The 21,006-nt window shown below is 40.4% G+C and overlaps 1 protein-coding gene across 2 annotated transcripts in view; it reads left to right on the plus strand.

Annotated features, from left to right (window-relative positions):
* The window catches only part of myrfl (myelin regulatory factor like), a 77,350-nt gene that overhangs the window by 8,032 nt on the left and 48,312 nt on the right, over positions 1-21,006 (plus strand). Inside the window, exons 3-7 of one of the 2 annotated variants that reach the window (XM_077233887.1) lie at positions 5,076-5,163; positions 5,292-5,353; positions 6,689-7,088; positions 7,175-7,278; positions 9,641-9,788. In XM_077233887.1, coding sequence (XP_077090002.1) covers positions 5,076-5,163; positions 5,292-5,353; positions 6,689-7,088; positions 7,175-7,278; positions 9,641-9,788 — 802 coding nt within the window. The remainder of the gene's footprint in view (positions 1-5,075; positions 5,164-5,291; positions 5,354-6,688; positions 7,089-7,174; positions 7,279-9,640; positions 9,789-21,006) is intronic. The other variant, XM_077233888.1, reaches the window with a different exon arrangement.

Below are 21,006 nucleotides of genomic sequence, written 5' to 3' on the forward strand. Positions count from 1 at the left end.
GATTGTATCACAGATTCAGTCCGAGGACTGGTTTGTCTCAATAGACTTGAAGGACGCGTACTTCCAAGTATCTATCCATCCTCATCACAGGAAGTTCCTGAGGTTCGCTTTAAAAACGGGGGCGAAGCATACCGGTATCGGGTTCTTCCATTTGGCCTAGGTTTATCACCCCGCACCTTTACAAAATGCGTGGATGCAGCTCTGGCTCCTTTGAGACTCCAGGGCATTCGCGTATTATATTATATCGACGATTGGTTGATCCTAGCTCAATTTGAGCATATGGCAGTTCGGCATCGAGATGTCGTTCTGTCTCATTTAAAGATGTTGGGGTTGCCACTCAACGCCAGAAGAGTGTGATCCTCCCAGCTCAGAGGACCATTTTTCTAGGTGTAATATGGGTTTATCTAGGCCAGTCACTCATTGTGAAACAGTTTCAGACTGTGGGTCTCATGTCAGCTGCGTCTGCAGTGGTGGCTCAGGACCAAGGGGTTTTCTCCGAGGGGAAATCCGTTTTCGCATGATCAAGGTCACGCGGCTATGCCTACGTGCCTCGGTCATGTGGAAGAACCTTGGTTCCTCGCCCAGGCCCAGTGTTGGGGGTTTCTTGTCAACGCATAATGCTATCGACGGATGCTTCCCTCACAAGTCGGGAATGATCATGAGTGGTCGCTCGGCGGAGCGTCCGGACAACACACTGACGATCTCGTATATCAGAGCAGATATCCTATTGAGGCAGGGGCTGAGGCCCGGGGAATGGAGACTTCACCCCGAGGTGGTGGAGCTCCTATGGGAGATCTTTGGTCAAGCCCCCGATATCAATGCTCCCTGGAGTTCTACCTGGGGTGCGACTCTCTGAGGAGGGTCGCAGCGCTGCCAGTTCGGTTGTTCCCTGCTGGTTCGCCGCTTCAGGGCGCCGAGGTGTCAGCGTCCCCGTGCAATCCTCTGAGGAGGGTTGTAGAACGGTCAGTTCGGTTGTTCCCTGCCGGTTCGCCGCTTCAGGGCGCCAAAATGATTGTTTAATCAAATCCAGAGGCCAGTCTCGAGAGACTGGTTCCCTTATCGGAATTTCTGGCAGTTGGAAACTTCTGCCAAATATTTCTCTATGGGTCCTGCACATAATAGAAAAGGGTTAAACGGAGTTGTGGAAACGGTGGGCTTGGCCTCTGAGGAGGCCCAGCTCATAGAATCCGGTCTCTCGACTGAGGTCGTTGTCCTTCAATTCAGAGCTCCTTCCACGAGAAAACTATGTACATTGAAATGGAAACTGTTCTCTACATGGCGTGGAGAACGTTTTTTAAATCTTGTTAACTTCCCGGTTGGTACAGTTCTCGATTTCCTCAAGACCGTTTCTCTGCTGGATTATCTCCCTCCACCTTAAAGGTGTTCGTAGCGGCTATATCTGCTTATCACCCCTCTCGGGGCTTCTTCTCTTGGGAGAGATCCTCTTATTATTTGTTTTCTCCGTAATACATTGAGGCTCAGGCCTGCACTGCAATCTAGGGCACCGGCTTGGGATTTGGCCATTGTACTTGAGGGTCTGGCCTTGTCTCCCTTCGAGCCCATCAAGGAGGTTTCAGAAAAATTCCTTCTCTTCTAAAAATTCTAAAGACTATATTTCTCCTTGCTATTTCGTCTATCAAGAGAGTGGGTGATTTACATGCTCTGTCGGTTGCTCCTTCATGTCTGGAATTTGCACCTGGTATGGTGAAAGCATTCCTCTACCCTAGACCGGGTTATATTCCTAAGGTCCCACTAAATGTTGGGGGCCCAATAGTGCGGCAGGCCTTTTATCCTCCTCCCTTTAATACCTCAGATCAGGAACAGCTTAACCCTTTATGTCCAGTCCGGGCTTTAGATGCCTACGTTCACAGAGCTGCTCTGTGGCGTAAATCTGAGCAATTATTTGTTTGTGTTGGGTCACTCAAGAGAGGATGCCCTGCATCTAAACAGGTTTTGATGCATGGATAGTAAATGGATAGTCGAGGCTATTTCATTGGCTTATGAAGCGGCCGGACAGCCTTCCCCTATGGCTGTGCGGGCCCATTCTACTCGGAGTATGGCGGTCTCTATGGCCTTAATTTCGGGAGTTTCCCTTCTTGACGTGTGTAATGCGGCAGGATGGTCCTCTCCGCTTACATTTGTCAGGTTTTATGACCTTGACCTCTCCACTCCTGGGGCGAGGTTGTTTGCTTCTTAGTGTGCGCAGGACTTCACACAGAACGGGCATTTGTCACTATGGCGTAGTGGGTATGGGGTTCCTACCGCGTCTCAAATGCAGCTCGAGTTCCCTTGAAAGGGAACGTCTCAGGTTACGTATGTAACCCTGGTTCCCTGATAGGGAACGAGACGCTGCGTTTGCCTGCCATACTTCCTGCATGCCCTGATTGACTTGCTTCAGGTTTTTCAGAAGCTGTCGCGGTCTGATTTCAGGGCTGCTTTATAGTTTCCTGGTCTATGACGTCACCTATGTCGTAGTGGGCTTCCATTGGACTGATTTTACACGTGCTTCATGACGTAATCACGCAGAGCGTTCCCACCGCGTCTCAAACGCAGCTCGAGTTCCCTTGAAAGGGAACCAGGGTTACATACGTAACCTGAGACGTTATGTGCAATGTATATTATGAGAAAATGTGTTTTTTGTAAGGGTGTAACGATATTCAAACCGAACCGACAAACCGCGATACAGAACCCACGATACGAATCGCGATTCTCTCATGGCGTACCGGAAACGCAAGATAATGATATCTTGATTATTTAATATATGTTTAAAATATCTTTTATGAAAATGACAGCAACTGTGTAAATTATTATATTTCAATAATGCATTAGAGCAAAAACACATGTTAATGCTAAAACTGCCTTGTTCAGTTTACATGTTTTCATACAATGTGTTGGGTGTTGATTATTATATCTAAAAAATAAATAGCATCTGAATTTAGTCTAAAAGTCTAGGTTATGGTATAGTTTACAGCATTAGCAGATTTTTTTTTTAATCTTTACGAAAAGTTTAATTGTAATTGAATTAATTTAAAGACAAAGACACAATTTTTTCATTAAACCACTGTTTAAAAAAAGAAGAAGCAATTTTAGCTTACTAAACCCCACCCCACCGAACCGAACCAAACCGAACCGAAACGTCAAAACCGTGGGAAGAACCGAACCGTCAGTTTTGTGTATCGTTACACCCCTAGTTTTTTTACTTTTTATGCATGTAAACCTATTGTTAAATTTGGAGAATTTAAGAAACCAGGGGCTGATCTATCTAATCTTGGTAATTACTGACTGATTTCTAATTTGCCATTTATTTCTAAAATCCTGGAAAAGTGTGTTGCAACACAGGTCCATGAACATCTCTCCGATAAAAAAAAATGTTTGATCAATTTCAATCTGGTTTCTGTTATGTGTGTGTGTATTTTGTGTAACCTTGGGGGTTATGTAAGGCGCCATTGAATAAAAATGCATTATTATTATTATTATTATTATTATTATTATTATATAAAAGCTTAAATGTTGGTTATATTTACATCTAATTCAACAATATGACACTTAATTTCTAGGTGTACTGAAATACTATTAAAAAACCTGTAACACTTTAATTATTATATCTCAAATTCTCCAGGAGTCTGAAATGCATGTTGGTCAATAAGTCAACAACAGAAAATAAAAAAACGCTCTTCACAACTTATTCAGAGAAATATTGCTGGTTGTGAAAGGACTTGAAGAAGTGAAATATTGTTTCCAAGCATATATTGCCACAGTGTCGTTGCAAAGTTGAGAGTTGAGGCGATGATATAGAGGCAAAAGGTTTAAAAAAACACTATGGAACATGGGAGCACAGACAAATAACGGACAAATAACAAATGAGGGATATATGTACACAGACTAAAGGAGAAACTAGAGATGACAGACCAAGGCAGAATATGAGGAACAAGGCAGCCTGGTGGAGCTAGAAGGATGATGGACAATGGTGGAGTCGAGGGATCAATAAGCCAAGTTGGAGCCATAGGATTGGAGGGCCAAGGCAAAGTCATGGTTTCGGAAGACTGAAGACTTTTCGACTCAGACTCAGAAGACCATGGTGGAAGTAGCTAGCCACGAGACCATAGTCATGATGGTGGAACAGGACTTATGGCCTGAGGACTGCACAAAACCAGTGGAGGAGGAAGGATGAGGGAACTGGATGAAACAAGAGAATCATCCGTGCTGGAAGGGACCAGTGGAGGAGGAAGGTATAGGGCCCCGGATGGAACCAAGGAATCTAGGCAGTCAGACGGGACCAGCAGAGTGGAAAGAAGTTCGTTTGAGGACAGCCACTGAATAAGTTCAATCAGCCAAAGATGGACTTTGGACACTAGCTTCAGGACACTTTATTCTGCCCATTGAGTCCCACATAATAAAAAACACAGGGATTCGTCAGGGTAGTGCACAATGTGGGACAGATCTAGAAACTCATGTCTATGGTGCTTTAGGGAATGGTCGCTACTAAGTAAGGACGAGGATTTGTACTAGATCCATTTTGGTTCTGTTCTTCTGTCACAGTGTGGTTGCAAAGGAGAAGAGTTGAGGCGAGAATCTACCTGGGAATGGTGTATTAATCAAACAACTATGGAACACAACTGAGCACAATAAAAACACTGGGGCAAAGAAAATCAAATCATACACTGATGAAGGCAACCAAGGAAGCAGGACCTAAACAATAGGAAATGAGAAAACGGGAACAATGGAACGAAATGTATATCAAATAAAAGACCCCTGAACAAGTACTGTCCCTCTTATCAATCAATGAATAAAATTAATTCTGTTCATCGTTTAAAGCAATTGTGTCTCTTCAGAAGACTTGTATTAAACCACTGGATTAAAATTAATTGTTTGCTATCTCTTTATATTTTGATGATGAACAAAAGTGCATCAGTATCAAGAAAGAATGTAAATCCAACAGCAGAATGGTAGCATAACCCCAGAGCTCACTACAGCATGAAATCCGGACCTGAGCTGCTATAGCCCCTCATTCATCACATTTATCACATTCAACAGTGGGAAAAAAAATATTTTTTACATCTTCTTTTTTTCATCAGGACAAGATGTGAGTGGGGTGCTGGAGAGTGCCATGGTAGACACCAGTATTCTGGAGCAGTATTTGAGCAATGAGACAGATCCCACTTTGTGAGTTCTTTCAGATATTTGAATTAAATTATTTTCAAATAAAGTCCACTTAACCTCCTCTAATTGACAATTTGACACCAAAACATGGTTATTTGTTCTTCTTAGTACACATTTTTCTTATTTCTTAGCATGTTACCCGAGTCACCACCAGATTCAGGATCAGAACGTAGTTCTCCACCACAAATACAAGGTGACGTCTTCTCCAATCTAAAATCCCATCTCAAAGTGATAACTCTTTCCCCACCCGTGTTTTTGAAAAAGTTGCCAGCCATTTTCACAAAAGTTTTATGGCCCCCAGAATATTTCGTTGTAGATGAATATCTGAACATGCAATTTATCCAAAACGTTGCTGGTTCCTCTTTTTTTCTTTAAAAACAAACAAACGTATTCTTGCTTCATGAATTCTTTTTTTAAATAACACTTGAATGTGTGTAGGTTTAATAAAAAAAGCAACATTTTGTGCAAAGAAAATCACATTTTTGTCAAGACTACGTCTGGATCGGATTCAGAAGGATAATCAAAACATAGATGGAGTAGATCGAGTCCATCAACACCCCCAAAGTTTGCACAGTCCTATACTTCGTCCTGGTTCAACATTTCAAAAATTGGGCAGTTTTGATTTATATGCTGTTAACCTTGATGATCGCATTTTTTTTTACATAATATGCATCTGCTTACATGCTATCGCTTGTTTCTGATTCTTCTTCGCCTGTGTTTTGATCAGGAGATTCTGTACTCTTTCAGAAGATGTGTAATAGTGTCCCCTACCGTATAACAGTGAAAAACATGGAAAATTTCGGGGACGTGCTGCCTAATTTCCGTCAATGGCGGGGAAAGAGACAAAACACATTTGTTATCCACCTTATTTCTGATGAGCTTACTGCATTTTTAATTGGGTTGCACTTCCGTTTTGGGGAGCTTCCATTCAAAAAGACCGAAACGAATAATTTCAAATTCTACAAATAAAGCTTATCCATTAGTTTGATTGAATGAGCTGTCAATTTTCCTTTATGTTTAATTTTTTGACTTCATGAGAATAACGACACACTTGGCATTTTAACGTGACATGATATAATAAGAAAATCTATGGAATGTATATAATGAATATGATTCACTGGAATGCACAAAGACTTTGAAATAGTATCACGCAATTCTGAAGTTAAGGCAACGTATGTTACATAATACAGATATATTACTACAGTGAAGTGATATTTAACTCGTCTGTTTTTTGCTGTGGAAAGAATAGCGCTTTTGGGGTTATTCATGGTCTGTTAAAAGTACCTTTTTGATGCTTTTATACTTTTAAATGTCCTTTTAATGTTTGTTGGTTGAAGGATGAGTAGAATAATGTCATCTCATTGTACCCAGTTTTCTTAACACCCAAAAAAAACAAAAAACATATTAGGCTATTGCGTGTATAGAGCGAGCCTTTCACTGATTGTTTACAGCTTAGCAGAAGTTACACCCATACCATGGGGCGTAGGAATAAGGTGGATAGTCATTAAACAATCTGTCTTTTCACCAGATTCCAGATGGTCTACTGAACAAAGCTGCCGGGACACATATAGCCAACCAGAAGACTCCTTTCCTACATCTTGTCCCTTTAAAGACATAAAACCAGAGCGCTGTGGTGGTGCGGGACTCATGTATGATGTTGGCAGAAACCTTGGGGACCACATCAAAGCTAATTCACCTGCTTCGGTACCTCAGTACAGTCTCAACACAGCTGATAGTTACATACAGGCAACCCCGTCCCATAATGCACCTATCCATGGTTTCCGGCAGTATACTCAGTGCTCACCGATGGGTCTTTCAGCGGGACATATGCCAGCTAATGCTGCTGCGGATTCTTCCTGTGTGCCCCATGCTATGCAACCAGAGACTGTGTACCCTTATATGCCCCCAAAACACGACCAACATGTAGGGTAAGACACGTTTGCTGCATGTACTGTTCTGCTCTGTTATGCAGTTTATTCAGCATATTCACAGTCTGCAGTTCTTGCTTTAACAGAAATTTCTCACAAAAAAATAAGAAAAGAAGACGGTCAAACTCTTTTGAGGAGCACACCGAGCAGAACATGGGCGCCGACCCGGTTTGGGCAAAACCGTCATTCTGTAAGTATAACATCATATGCAGAATATTTGAGTCCAATCTTAGGTGTCCATGGTCTATTTACCCGTCAATAAATGTTGCTTTGTGGCATTTCATCTTGCAATATATTGGTCAGATCTAATGTAAAATGCTATAAAATGTACATAAGGGTGCTTTCACACTAGCACTTTTGGTGTGTCACGCATTGGTCTTTTTTCCCGCTCTCCCGCCACTCATTGTATTTCTCACACTGAAAAACTATTTGTAATATATTTAATATGCCTCAGCGCCCAAAACTCTGGCCGTGCCGCTCTCACTGTGGAACCGGCAGGAATCAAGCATGTCTCCTCTGGTGTTGTTCGTCTGGTGTTGTTAGCCAATCAGAAAATAGCACTATTGTATCTGGGTAAGATTTAACACAACAACCAAAGAAAAAAATTTACACGGTTCTAACGGTGTATGGGTTGACTACATTTTTCTACGTTTTTTTCTGTAGCAGTGAAAAAAAACCTACCAACATTAGCCAGAAACAGTATTAAAGTAGTAGTAAAGAGTAGAGAAGAGAGCCGTGGAACTGCTCAATTAGCTTCAGAGTCAGTAACGTTACTGGTAAATGCATTTACCTAACACACTGTAGCCCAATGTCAAAACGTTTTTATGTAATTATATTATTAGTATAATAATATACTAATAATATATATTACCCACGGCAATGGATCTATTATTAGGGGTGGCCCACCCCTAATAATAGATCCATTGCCACTGAGTAGCTGACGGATGAATTCCGTCAAAATGGCTGACACGCGGCTAGGGGTCACGTGACTGGGAGATTCCTATAGGCCTAACTCATGCCTGTTTGCCTTCAAAATATTCAATATTCAGTGGCATACCTGCTGCTCACACAGTAGAGTATGGCGCTAGCAACACCAAGGTTATTGATTCCATTACTACACATTCCATTTTCAGATCTTGTTAAAATATTTGCATTATCTAATGTGTTATATAAATCAGTCAAATAGTTTGTAATGATGGAAAAAAAGAGATGAAACAATATCTTTATTGTGAAGAGGCAATCACAGCGTTCTGCAGTGGTGACAGTGTAAAGACATTCCAATGAAAACGTTCCTCTGTTAAGGCTACACTACACGACTTTTAAAACCTGGACAAATTTTTAAACTTGGCATTTTTAAGATTTTAAACAATTGCAGAATTTTTAAATGTTACATTTAAAAACTGGGCATTATGCACTAAACCAGACTTCGTCAAAACACAACAGTCTCGCACAGAAACATGTGCCCTGTTGCTCGAAGACGTATGACAAATTATGTGTTAGTATAGTATAATATTTAAAGAATAAACTATTGGTTTCAGTTTACAGTGATTATTCATAGTAGGCTTGCTACGATAGTCGGTGCTACCGGTGTTACACGGTAGACACGGTTACACGGTTCAGTCGCAACACCGGTTTCATCACTTGCCCACAGCAGCACCGCAAAAAAAATTCAATTGTTTTTTTTAGAGTGTTACAAATATTTTACGCAATTACGCAGTATCCGTTAAGTCCTGCCTATTACACACACACACACACACACACACACACACACACACACACACACACACACACACACACACACACACACACACACACACACACACACACACACACACAGAAAATAATCGAGTTCTCTTTCGGGCTTGAACAAACCATAACACACACAAATTATGCCAAAATGTCCATTTTGTCGAGTGTCCTCATAACAGCAGTCTTAAATGTTTTAAATAAAGTCTTAAATGAACTAGAGATTTGTGAGAAAATGGGACACGTGTCAGATCGCGTCTCTGTCCCACACTGCACTGCATTAATGAATGTATTTGACGCTAAATATTAAAGCGATGTAAAAAAAAAATTGTTTCGTTTTCAAATTAGGGCCAATTCAGGGCACAATAACAAAACAGTGCTGCTCCGCACGACCGCATCATTATGCATGCCCCCGCAAACGCGCGCATTTTACGTTTGCCTTTAAATTAGTGATTTAAAAGCCCCCGCCGGTGATACCGGTATTACCGGTGTTGTCACACGTCGATTAACCGGGGCGAAAATATCCTTACCGTCACATCCCTAATTCATAGAATGTAATATGTCAAAATATTAAACATGTTTTATATCCTTTGACTGGATGGACTCATATTCTGAAGATTAAAAATGTGAGTCTGTGCCCATCATACACTATGAGATTTTCTGTTTAATATGTCAACTCAGATTCAGTCTCTGACTCTCGGCAGCTAGCATAGACTTGTCCAGACTGCAATAAAGTCATATCGTAAATACCAGCCTATACATATCATTTTGTGAATTTCTTTGCTTAATGTCTGTGTTTTCTTCAGGTCCAGAGAGTGGATCATATGAAGCACAGTCTTATGACAGCGATGCTACTGGTGGAAGTCCAGCAAGCAGTGTGCACCAGCTGCTCACATGGGACCAGTATCAGCCCAGTCAGTGGAGCTTGCTCCACAACAGCAGATCTGAAACATTGTGAGTAGTTACCAAGACTTCCTAACCTGATGATTAATCAAGTATATGATCTATTTTTTTTTCTTTAAAAAATGGCTTAAAATACATATGTAAATACAACAAGTAAATACGGAATCTATTGTATTTACAATACATACAAAATACAACAAGGCAATAATAATTGGTTCAAATAAAGTATCAAAAGCATGTAATACTTTGGTTTTATTGAACAACACTGTTAAAATACATAATGTAATATACATAAACATAATTCAATTTATGCACAACGTTATGTATAATAACAAATGCCTGGCGATTGTTGTTGTTACACTTTACAGCAGATCCTTGTTCAATATTGACCAACAATTTAAATAATAACAGTGCAACATTTTGCTATGAAACACAAAGCACATAAAGACTTTATATGCATTCCCAAATGCACATTATTGGAAACCCAAACAAACAGCACTTGCAGATACTGAGTGCGTGTGGAGACGCATTTACTGAGAACGCAGCCACTCTGAGATGCTGTAACCTGTGCGTTAATTCTGTGCAGTGGTTAGGTCCCAGCAGTGAAAGAAATTAACTTTTTTATTAAGGGGACATATAAGAGATTTACTGTATCATAAATCAATTAACTTTTGCTTAAAAACAATGAAAAATCCCTAATTATCCCTAATTCATCTAAGGTCACCCCAAAAACACCCTTTTAATTACCCATACTTTTATCAAATCAGTAAGAAAAATGCATCATCAAATCATTCACAAAATCAATCAACACAGCAAAAAATTAAAATTAATTCCTATTCAAACACAGTACAAAACAACTAATTAAAACACCACTGTAGTACAAAGGTTTCTATATGCTGCATCCTTTATAGTACTTAAACTCAACTGAGCTCCTAGACTTGATAAATGCCTTAAGCAACAATACACTATCTTGGCCATGTGTATTTGTAATCTTGTTTTTTCTTGAAATATATATGGCCATTTTGGCGGTTATATCCTGCCCCATAAATGAAAGCCTTAGATGTGAAATTTTCCTTAAAACTTACAAACAACGTTTCTAGTAATACAAAAAGTGTTTTTTAGTCAGATACACACCAGAAAACAATGAACAATCGTTTCTCTGCACCCACAAAAACCACGACCTTCAATGACATTGGGATTAACCCTCTGGGGACTGATTGGGCGGTACCGCCCAAAATGGCATACTTTTACAAATGTGTAATTATCTTAAAAATGATTAATGATAGAGAGGTGCGGTCTTTTTTGCCGTCTTCCTCAGATTCCGCTGAAAACAGTTGCTGCATCCCAGTTCGCATACTATCCGTCCTAAATAGTATCCGAAAATAGAACTTGTACGTCCCAAATCGTAGTATGTTGAAATGAGTGTTCCAAAGAGACCCGGATGGTCTACTATATCCGGTCAGAATCCGAAGTGCAGGTCCATGCACACTCTAACGGCTGATATTGCCCACAACCCATCGCACCCATGGACGAGGATTCGGTTAGAACTACAAACACGAGTGAAAAGTGTTAAAAAACTACTGACATGGAGGGTCAGTACCGCGAGTCCGGCGGTTGTGTAGAGAGGTTTAGATAAAGGGCTTTAAGTGATTAATTATCAGTATCTAACCTGACGAAAATGTATTTATTCAATGTTGGCTACGTTATATTGCATCTGCAGCAGCATTGTGAACTTTTGTAAAGATACGTTTAGCCGTTAAATTTTAAATGCATCATTACATTCAAATTGCAAACACATGAGGAGAATGAGAGTCTCCGCATGAAAGACACACGGACTGGCAGATGAACGAGCTACTACATTTCTCTCCGAAACGGTAAGAAATGATATTAGATTGAATGGAGGATTTTAACTGTGACAAAATGATTGACAAGGCAGATTACGGTGATGCACGCAACAGAGCTGTCCGTTAAAGATGACGAAGTAGTATGTCCCAAAGCTTGCCTACTCTTTTGCTACACACTCAAAAGTATGAACTTTTTCTTCACAAAAAGAGTACATACTTTTAGGGCGTAGTATAAGTAGGCGAATTGGGACGCAATACCACTACGTCAAAGGCCAATGAAATCGATGTTGTTTGGCAGATTCACGAGCAACAACCAATGGAAAATTTGCCGATGGAGGAATATTTTTCTTACCCAATCAGAGGAAGGTTACCATGATGTATTCTAGCAAATCGGAGGACTCTGTAGCCTAGCAAGGGGTGGTACTATATACTATATACGCAAACAGCGTTGAGTGGCAGAGACAACAGAAAGCGAACGGACGTATCGAGTATAAACAAGGCTTTACGGAGCTAGAGCGCACAGAGTTATGAGAGAGAGACAGAACAATTATAATATATATATATATATATATATATATATATATATATATATATATATACATACATTCAATTATAGCATTATTTATTGTTTTAGCACTTTTATGATGGCTAGCAGTAAACGATTTACGGTGGAACAAGCTTTACTGGAGAGTGACGAGGAGAAAGTTTTGCATAGAAAATTCGAAGCAGTCCTAAAAAAAACGCCTGGGACTATTTGTAAATAAAGTAAAAATTTTCATTGTTCTTTACACATTTTATTTAACAATTACACATGTCTGTCAAGCAAAGGCTTTGACAAATATATTTTTTGTTCAAAAACTGTTCACTATTTTTGTGTTTGATGTGTGATTTTCAGAAATAAATGCCAAAAATCGAATTTCCGTTTTTGAAATTCTCTTGTTTATTGTACATTTTCACTCATACTTCCTTTATAAACATATTACATGCGTGTTTATGTTAGCTTAGGGTCTTCTGAATCCATAGATACCAAACACATAGTGTTCCATCTCCATTATGATTTCCATTACACGAGCGTAGATGTTAAAACTTCATACTGATTTGTACTCGGCTTTCGCCAAGATAAGCACCAACTAAGACATAGCTTTACAGTATGCTTCTCCTATCCTTCTCCATCCATTTACGCTTCTTTCCATATGGTGATGTAAATCTCCTTCTGTCTAGTGTTAACACGCGTCAGCACACACAACGGCTGCAACCACAGTGCGGTCCCCCCATGACAACCGTCTGGATTGAGCTGAGTAGGGGACATCTCTAGGGTCTTCAAGTGGGCACCTTCCGTCCTCAGTGTTTCGTCGACTAGACCACGACACCTCAAGAGGGCTCGACAGTGACTCTGGCGTCCCAGAGTCACCCCCCTCCGTCCCCCACTCAACTCAGCCCAGCTTACTGACCTCTTAATCCCTCCTGCTGCTGAGACCTAACCACAATCTCACAATCTCTCCTCAATCCAACCATACGCGCCAACCCGTTTGACTAAGGCTGTCGAGCCCCACTGGTGCGTTAATATGCAGTTTCAGTGGCAACGGTTCCGTATGGCATACCACCTACCGCAAAACACAATATCTGCCCAACCACCCGTCATTCACGCAATATACACAGGAACGTAATGACTGTAAATACTATACAACCTATACAAATAAACCAACAGACTCTTCAAGTTTTCAAGAATTCTACGAAACCGTAGCATGGCGGCCTGTACACAGCCAGCTAGAATCTTCTCACTGAATCCGACGTCTCTGAGGAACCGGGTTGTAGAGTGTGCCACAAAACCTCGACAACCCACTTCCACTCGATAAACCTGGACTCTCCATCCTCGCTGTTCTGCTTCAGTGGCCAGATGAGCATACCGCAGTTTCTTCCTCTCATATGCCTCATCTACCGCATCCTCCCATGGCACTGTTAACTCTATCAGTTGAACAATGCGTGCTGATCCAGACCACAAAACAATATCTGGTTGTAGGTTAGTGGTGGCAATCTCAGGTGGAAAAATAAGCCGTTGATCAAGATCAGCCAGCATCTTCCAGTCCCTAGCAGCTTCCAGTTGTCCTGGGCGAGAATTGGTGTTAGCACCTTTTCTTGGTGGTTGCTCGCCTGGGCGGAGGAATATTGACTTCTGCGTGTAATGTTTTGCTAGAACAGGCGGCAACTTATTGGTCATACTACGCTTGCCTTCCAATGCTAAAGCCAAACATCGAATACTTGGTCATGGAGCCAAGTAAACTGACCTTGGCTAAGAGCCACCTTACATCCTGTCAAAATGTGCCTTAATGTGCCAGGTGATGAACACAAAGGACAAGAGGGATCCTCTCCTACCCAGAGGTTTAGGTTCTGCGGTGATGTGAGAACATCATATGTTGACCTAATAAGGAAACTGATCCTACTCTCTTCCATTGACCAAAGGTCTTGCCAGCCCAATTTGCGTTGTTCCACACTCTCCCATCTCATCCACTCTCCCTGCTAGGCCTGGAAATGGCCTTTATACATCTCATCCTCTCCTCCTGCTTTCGCACCTCGTTGACTACCAGCTTCCTCCTTTGAGCTGGGCCTGCCATGTGCCATTTAGGAGGAGCTAAACTGAGCCCAAAACCCCCTCTTCCATGCTGTACCTGTCCCACGATATCCCCAATTTGAAGGTCAGCCTTTGCCTCTACTACAGATTTCTTGGCTGACCACTTTCTACCAGTTTTTACCACAGGGGCTGCCTCCCTTACACATTTGTCGCGTGACTCTGCTAAAGTCATTTCCAGTCTGACCTTGGCACACTTAAACTCCTCGGTTAAAGCAGAGACTGGCAGCTGCAATACTCCTTTACTATAAAGTCCCACTCTGCTGAGGCAGCGTGGAACTCCCAACCATTTCCTGATGTATGAACTTATTAACGCTTCCAGCTTATCCACTGTTGTCAAAGAAACCTCGTACACAGTCAGTGGCCACAGCAACCTTGGCAGTAGACCAAACTGAAAGCACCAGAGTTTTAGTTTGCCTGGTAGAGCACAGCTGTTTATGCTCTTCAACCCTCCAGCGCTTGTCGTCTAACTTCTCCCACTCGAACTGTGTCCTTTAGAACCCCTTCGTACCATCTCCCAAGACTCTTCACTGGCTTCTCAGAAACTGTTGGTATTGCCTCACCATTAATGAAGAATGTTTTATCTACTACCTTTCCTTTAACTATCGAGATGCTCCTTGATTTAGAGGGCTTAAATTGCATTCGTGCCCATTCGAAATTATCTGTTAACTTCCCCAATAACCGATTAGTGCAGGATACTGATGTAGTCATGGTTGTCATGTCATCCATTTATGCTCTGATTGGTGGTAGTCGCATCCCAGAAGCCAAGAGCTCTCCTCCTACTACCCATCTTGATGCCCTAATGATTACTTCCATTGCCATGGTAAAAGCCAGTGGAGAAATGGTGCATCCTGCTATTATTCCAACCTCTAAGCATTGCCATGCGGTGCTGAATTTTGGAGTTGAGAAACTAAATTGCAAATCTCCAAAATAGGCTTTCACTAAATTTGTTATTGACATTGGTACTCTAAAAAAATCAAATGCTGCCCAAAGAAGCTCATGTGGCACTGAACCATATGCATTAGCCAAATCCAGGAATGTCACATGGAGCTCCTTCCTCTCCTTTTTAGCTGATTGAATTCGTTGCCAGATAACATTGATGTGTTCTAAGCATCCTGAGAACCCTGGAATGCCCGCTTTTTGAACTGAAGTGTCAATGAAGCTATTCTTTAATAGGTAGGTTGACAATCTCTGCACAATAATGCTGAAGTAAAGCTTACCTTCGACTTTTAATAGTGAAATAGGACGAAACTGACTGATGCTTGTAGCATCTTTTTCTTTAAGTATAAAGACTCCACCTGCTCGGCGCAATGCTCTAGGTACAACCTGCTTTTCCCATGCCACTTTTATCAATTTCCACAGAATTTGTAGAACTCCTGAAGCACTCTTGTACACTCTGTATGGAACTCCATTAGGCCCTGGAGATGATGAAGCCCTTGCCTTTCTCACAACCTGCTCTATCTCTTTCCATTTAGGTGCACAGACCTCCATTTGGTATTCTGGTGGATTGATAGGTGGGATATCTGACGGAATTGACATAGGCTCATGCCTTTTTGCATCTGTATGCGTTTTCTCCAAATATCTCTCTAGCTCAATCCTAGATGCTTTTAAAGTGCCATTCTTTTCACTGGTGAATAACTTCATTACAAATTTGAATAGGTTTTTATAGAAATTAGCCCTCGCACGCTCCTTCTTTTTGTAGCGTTTCTTTAGGTGCTCAGCTCTGCGTAATGTTGCAAGCTTATCTTTTATGGCCCTTTGTAAGAGATTGAGTCCCTCCTTCTGACTTTGTTCTGCTTTTTTCCATTGCTTCCTCAGCTGTCTCCTTTCTCTAACCAACCCCTTTCAATTTTACATATAGTTTATAAGCCCAAATGTAAAAATAGAGAAAACGGACCAAAATTAGCTTAGTCCCCAGAGGGTTAATGATCGACACAAAAGCATTAACAGCAACAGCCCCCTTCAGGATTCTCCATTGCAGATATCCTTTCATAAATGAAAGGATTGATTGACCATTGATTTTTTCATCAATGGTGGTTTGTATAAGACCTTCCAAAATGTTTTATCTTCATTTCCAATATAAAATCTCTCTCTCCAGACATTATCTATTTTCTCCCACAGTGTTGACTTATACAATATTTTAACAAAGCATTTGTAAATCAATTTTCCACTTATTTCGTCCAGTAATAAGTCCTGAAGCCCATTCAAGTTTAACAAAAAAACAGATATCTCCTGTAAATCTGGTGTAATCTAGTGCTTGGGAAAAGGGTCTCTCATATCATGAAGCAAATTCTCTGCCTCGTATCTTTGAAGAAATGACAACTCCTCTGCTTCCAGTTTCCTTCTCTATAACTCCATGATAGTTGAGGTTTGTTTCATAGATTTTTGTCCTATAAAGATGCCACAGCCATAATGTCTTTCAATTTAGACCCGGCCACTTTAATTATGTGACCCAGCTTTACAGTCAGGGTGTTACACAGTCTCTGAGAAAGATTAGGTACTTGATCTGTTATGTGCAAATGGGCCCCCTTAACTAGAGGCCCCTCCAACAACCAGAACAGAGACATTTTCTGGTCTTTTAATAATGAAAGATCCCCAAACTTTGAACAAACCATCGTAAAATGGAGATAGTCCACTCAAGTTTAGCTTCTTAGTGTCCATTAGGAACAAACCAGTATCTAGTCCAAGTCTATCCACTCTGTGAAGAATGTCTTTTGCAACTTCTTTCCATACCACATCCACAGAGCCAGTTAAAAACTTCTGAATGAGCTGTAATCGGAATTTTGCATATCTGCTTGATAAAGACACCAGACCTTGTCCTCCCTCTTCTAGTGGCAAAAAAGCACACTTTGAGGGACCCAGTGCAACCTGTCCCAGAAGAAATCCACTAATATTGTTTGTAAACGTGATAATAGTCCTTTGGGAGATAGTCCTCCACACAAGAGAGCTTATGCCACATACAGTAGTAGAGGCTATTAAGTTGTTCAATATTAGTACTCTCCCACTAAAAGATAGCTGGGAGTGAATCCATCTCTATTTCTTTAGTCTACCCTCCATTTCTTCTATAATCCCATCCCAGTTTTTCTGCTGCTCAGATACATCTCCCAGATGCACTCCCAAATACTTTCCCAAAGGCATTAAGTGTACTCCAAAGATATTGATGCTCTATTCGATCAAAGGCTTTTTCTTGATCAATTGAAATAAAGCCTACATTATATCAAGGTCCAAATAACCAGAGACAACCAGAATATCCCTGATAAAGTGATGTTATCCATAATCAACCTTCTAGTTATACAATAGGTCTGGTCAGAATGAACCACTTGCCCCATCGCATGTTTTAACCTGTTGGCTAAGGCCTTAGAGAGAATATTTTAATCTTGGCTGTGGGAACCCACAGCCAAACTTTCATTTAAAACATCCAAGAGGTCCTTGCCCATCACTCTCCAAAAGGCCTTATAGAACTCCACGGAGAGGCCATCAACACCTGGTGCTTTACCAGTCTTCATATATTTTAAAGCATTTAAAAGCTCCTGCTATGTAAGAGGCTTATCAAATTTTACAACTGAGTCTTGTTTAATATTTGGCAAGCTATCATAAAACTTTGCAGACAGTTCTTCATTCTCTTTATATTCACTACTATATAACTCAGCATAAAATTGTACAACCCTTTTCCGGATACTTGTGGGCTCTTTCAATTCCTGCCCATTTTCTGTTTGAATTGACTCTGTCCATTTCTCCGTTCTAGGCAAAAAAAAAAAAAAAAAACCTTGATGGGGCATCCATTTGTGTGAGCATCTGGTAGCGTGATCTAACCAGAGCCCCTTGTGTCTTTAGACCCAACAGGTCTGTAAGAAACAACTTTTTACACTTGAGAGCAACAAGACATTTTTGTTCCCCATTAACTTCAACTAACTTTTGCAAGTTAATAATTTCAGTTGCAAGTTTTCTCATTGAATGCGTTATATCCCTAGAGACATTGAAAGCATATTGTTGACATTATGCTTTAATTTCCACTTTCCCACAATCCCACCACTGTTTTAAGTTTTTTAAACAAATTTTCCTACGTTTGAAAATTTCCCAAAACTTAAAAAACTCATCTCTAAAATTCATATCACCCAATAAAGATTCATTAAAATGCCAATAAGCACGCTTCATTGTAACATTCGCTATAAACACTTCACAAAAAACCAAACAGTGATCCGAAAACCCAACTGGAGTAATCAAACAATTTTTAACAATAATAAAATGATATATAAAACAATAAAACCTATCAAGCCTGGCCAAAGAGATACCATTATCTCTGCAGTGTGTGCATGTATACTGCCTATTGTTATTGTTCAATTCTCTCCACATCACATACACTGTGGGTTTCGATCAACTCACGTATTACACATCTTGAAGCAGTTTGAGGTTCGAAATGGTTCCCCATCAAGAACATAATTTTCCGTAAAGTTAAAATCTCCCCCCACGAAGAGATACTCATCTGAATTACAATTTTGTAAAAAAACACTGATATTATTAAAGAAGACAATTATTTCAGTACCATTTGTTGTAGCATATAGATTAATAAAAACAAAATTTAACTTTTCAAATTTAGCTTGAAAGACTAATAACCTACCAGGTATCATTTACTTTATTTCACATGAAATTGGCAGAAATTTTTTGCAAAAGAATGGCCACTCCGCCTTTAACAGAGTTAAAATATGTAAGGAACACTTCACCTTTCCATTCTTTTTTCCAGTCAATTTCATTCAAGCAATCACCGTGTGTTTCCTGTACAAACATTACATAATTTTTTTTCTGAGTGATTAACTCAAATAGTAGTGCTCTTTTTTTGCATCTCTTGCACCATTCAAGTTAAGGGTGCCCACTCTTATTTCACTCATTTGATTACATAGTTTTAGACAACATATAAAAACACACAGTAATTAAAGAAAAAGAAACCTAAGTAGTTTCAAATCCATCTTCATGCTTTAATTCCAGTTTCACTTTAGAAACAAATCTATGAAATCTATAAATTTCCTTTACTGTGAATTGTTCTTCACCTTCTGCCCTCATCAACATCACAACTGATTCAACGAATGCTTTCCGATCTGCAAAGTCATCTATGACCTGGACATTCTTCATATCTTTTGAAGGAAAATTCTCACTTTAGCAAAATTATAGCTTTGTTGTTCTTTCTCAATATTACCATCTACAGCTTCACTATCAGAATCATCCATTGCACTATGTTCAGTCTCATCACTCTTGCCAGCTTGTTGATCCATCACCATTTCATCACTTTTTTTTACTCTGGGATTTCCTAACACGTTTCCTCTCACTAGAAGGAGCTTTAAACAAAGCCTCATCTTTTTCAAAATCAGTATTCTTATTCTCCTCAGCTAAAATACATTCAGCTGCAGCTATAACAACATCAGTTGTCACATTAGTTTCACTTTCATTTTCTGTACTTTCTAAACCTCCTGAAACAACATCTATACTTTCCTCACCCTCACCACCTCTAACATCAACACTCTTACTATTTTCACACATTCAACATTGCATTAAGAACGCTAGTCTGCTCCACATTACTACTACCAGCATTTTTATTTATCAACAAACCAGCAACTATACCCTTAAACTTCTCAGGGCACACTCGTTTGGTGTGACCTTCTTTGCCATACTCAAAACACTTCATTATACCGGAAGATGCAAAGATCTCAATCAAACCCGTCAATTCGCATTTTGAAAGCCACATTCAATTCATCCTCGCCAGTCATATACACTTGCCATCTAAAACAAACAACATGCTTGAGCAATGAAGATTTACAACCGAGTGGTATTTTTTTAATTTGAGAAATTATCTTAACATGCCTAGACAGCTCTTTTATCAGGAACTCATCCTTAATGAAGGGTGGAACATTAGAGAGGATTATTATTTTCGCTGGTTGAATTAACAGTACTGCAGAAACCAGTGTGTAGCAATGTTCAGGGAAGAAGGAGGCGGGAACCGGCTAACAATCAAAATAAACTTTATTTAAAATAAAACAAACCAAAATACCGCCAGCAGCCCCGCGCGGACGACTGCTGGCTACCGAAAATAAATATAACTGCCAGCAGCCCCTCGCGGATGACTGCTGGCTAAAATAAAATACAAATACAAAAACAAAACACAACTAAAATACAGGCCTGTTCCTCTCTCGATCATCAACGTTGTCGCTCCTCCTTTATGCTTCCGCTCCTCCGTGAGAGATGCGAGACCGGTGTGCTTCACAGGTGTTGCTCATTAGCAATCGCACCACCCTCGTCCCTCGCCACACAGTGTATCTTGTATCACAACTCCACTCTGAACAACACTATTCACTATTTCTATGACGTCCAAGAAAATAACTACAGTGCCATTCATTTGGAAAGCGGACACAATACGACCATAACTTCCCAACAGCCAAACCACAATCCTTCACCGAACAATTAAAAGCAGGCATTACTTTAATGCCATGCCTGCGTGAAATTTGGTCAAAACTTTGACCGGGCACTGCCATAGCCACAACACGCAACCAACGCCGGCCTATGGCATTCTCTTAATTATATTCTCTATAATTATTTTCCTCTACAATTTCATTCCAATACTTAAAAATAAGCAACACTACACGCTTGTGAAAGAACAGCTTGGGAAAAAACAGGAATAGAGAGAAAATATCACTCTCACCACAGCAGCGTTCTCAATCACAGACTCCTCGCAACACTTACTCCGTACATGCGCACGAGACGAGAGAGAGAGAGAGAGAGGGAGAGACCCGCCCCACGTCTTGTTCGGCGC

The sequence above is a fragment of the Siphateles boraxobius genome, unplaced genomic scaffold (assembly GCF_051911475.1).
Source record: "Siphateles boraxobius isolate OS27281-9 unplaced genomic scaffold, OSU_SipBor_1 19, whole genome shotgun sequence".
Classification (NCBI taxonomy): domain Eukaryota; kingdom Metazoa; phylum Chordata; class Actinopteri; order Cypriniformes; family Leuciscidae; genus Siphateles; species Siphateles boraxobius.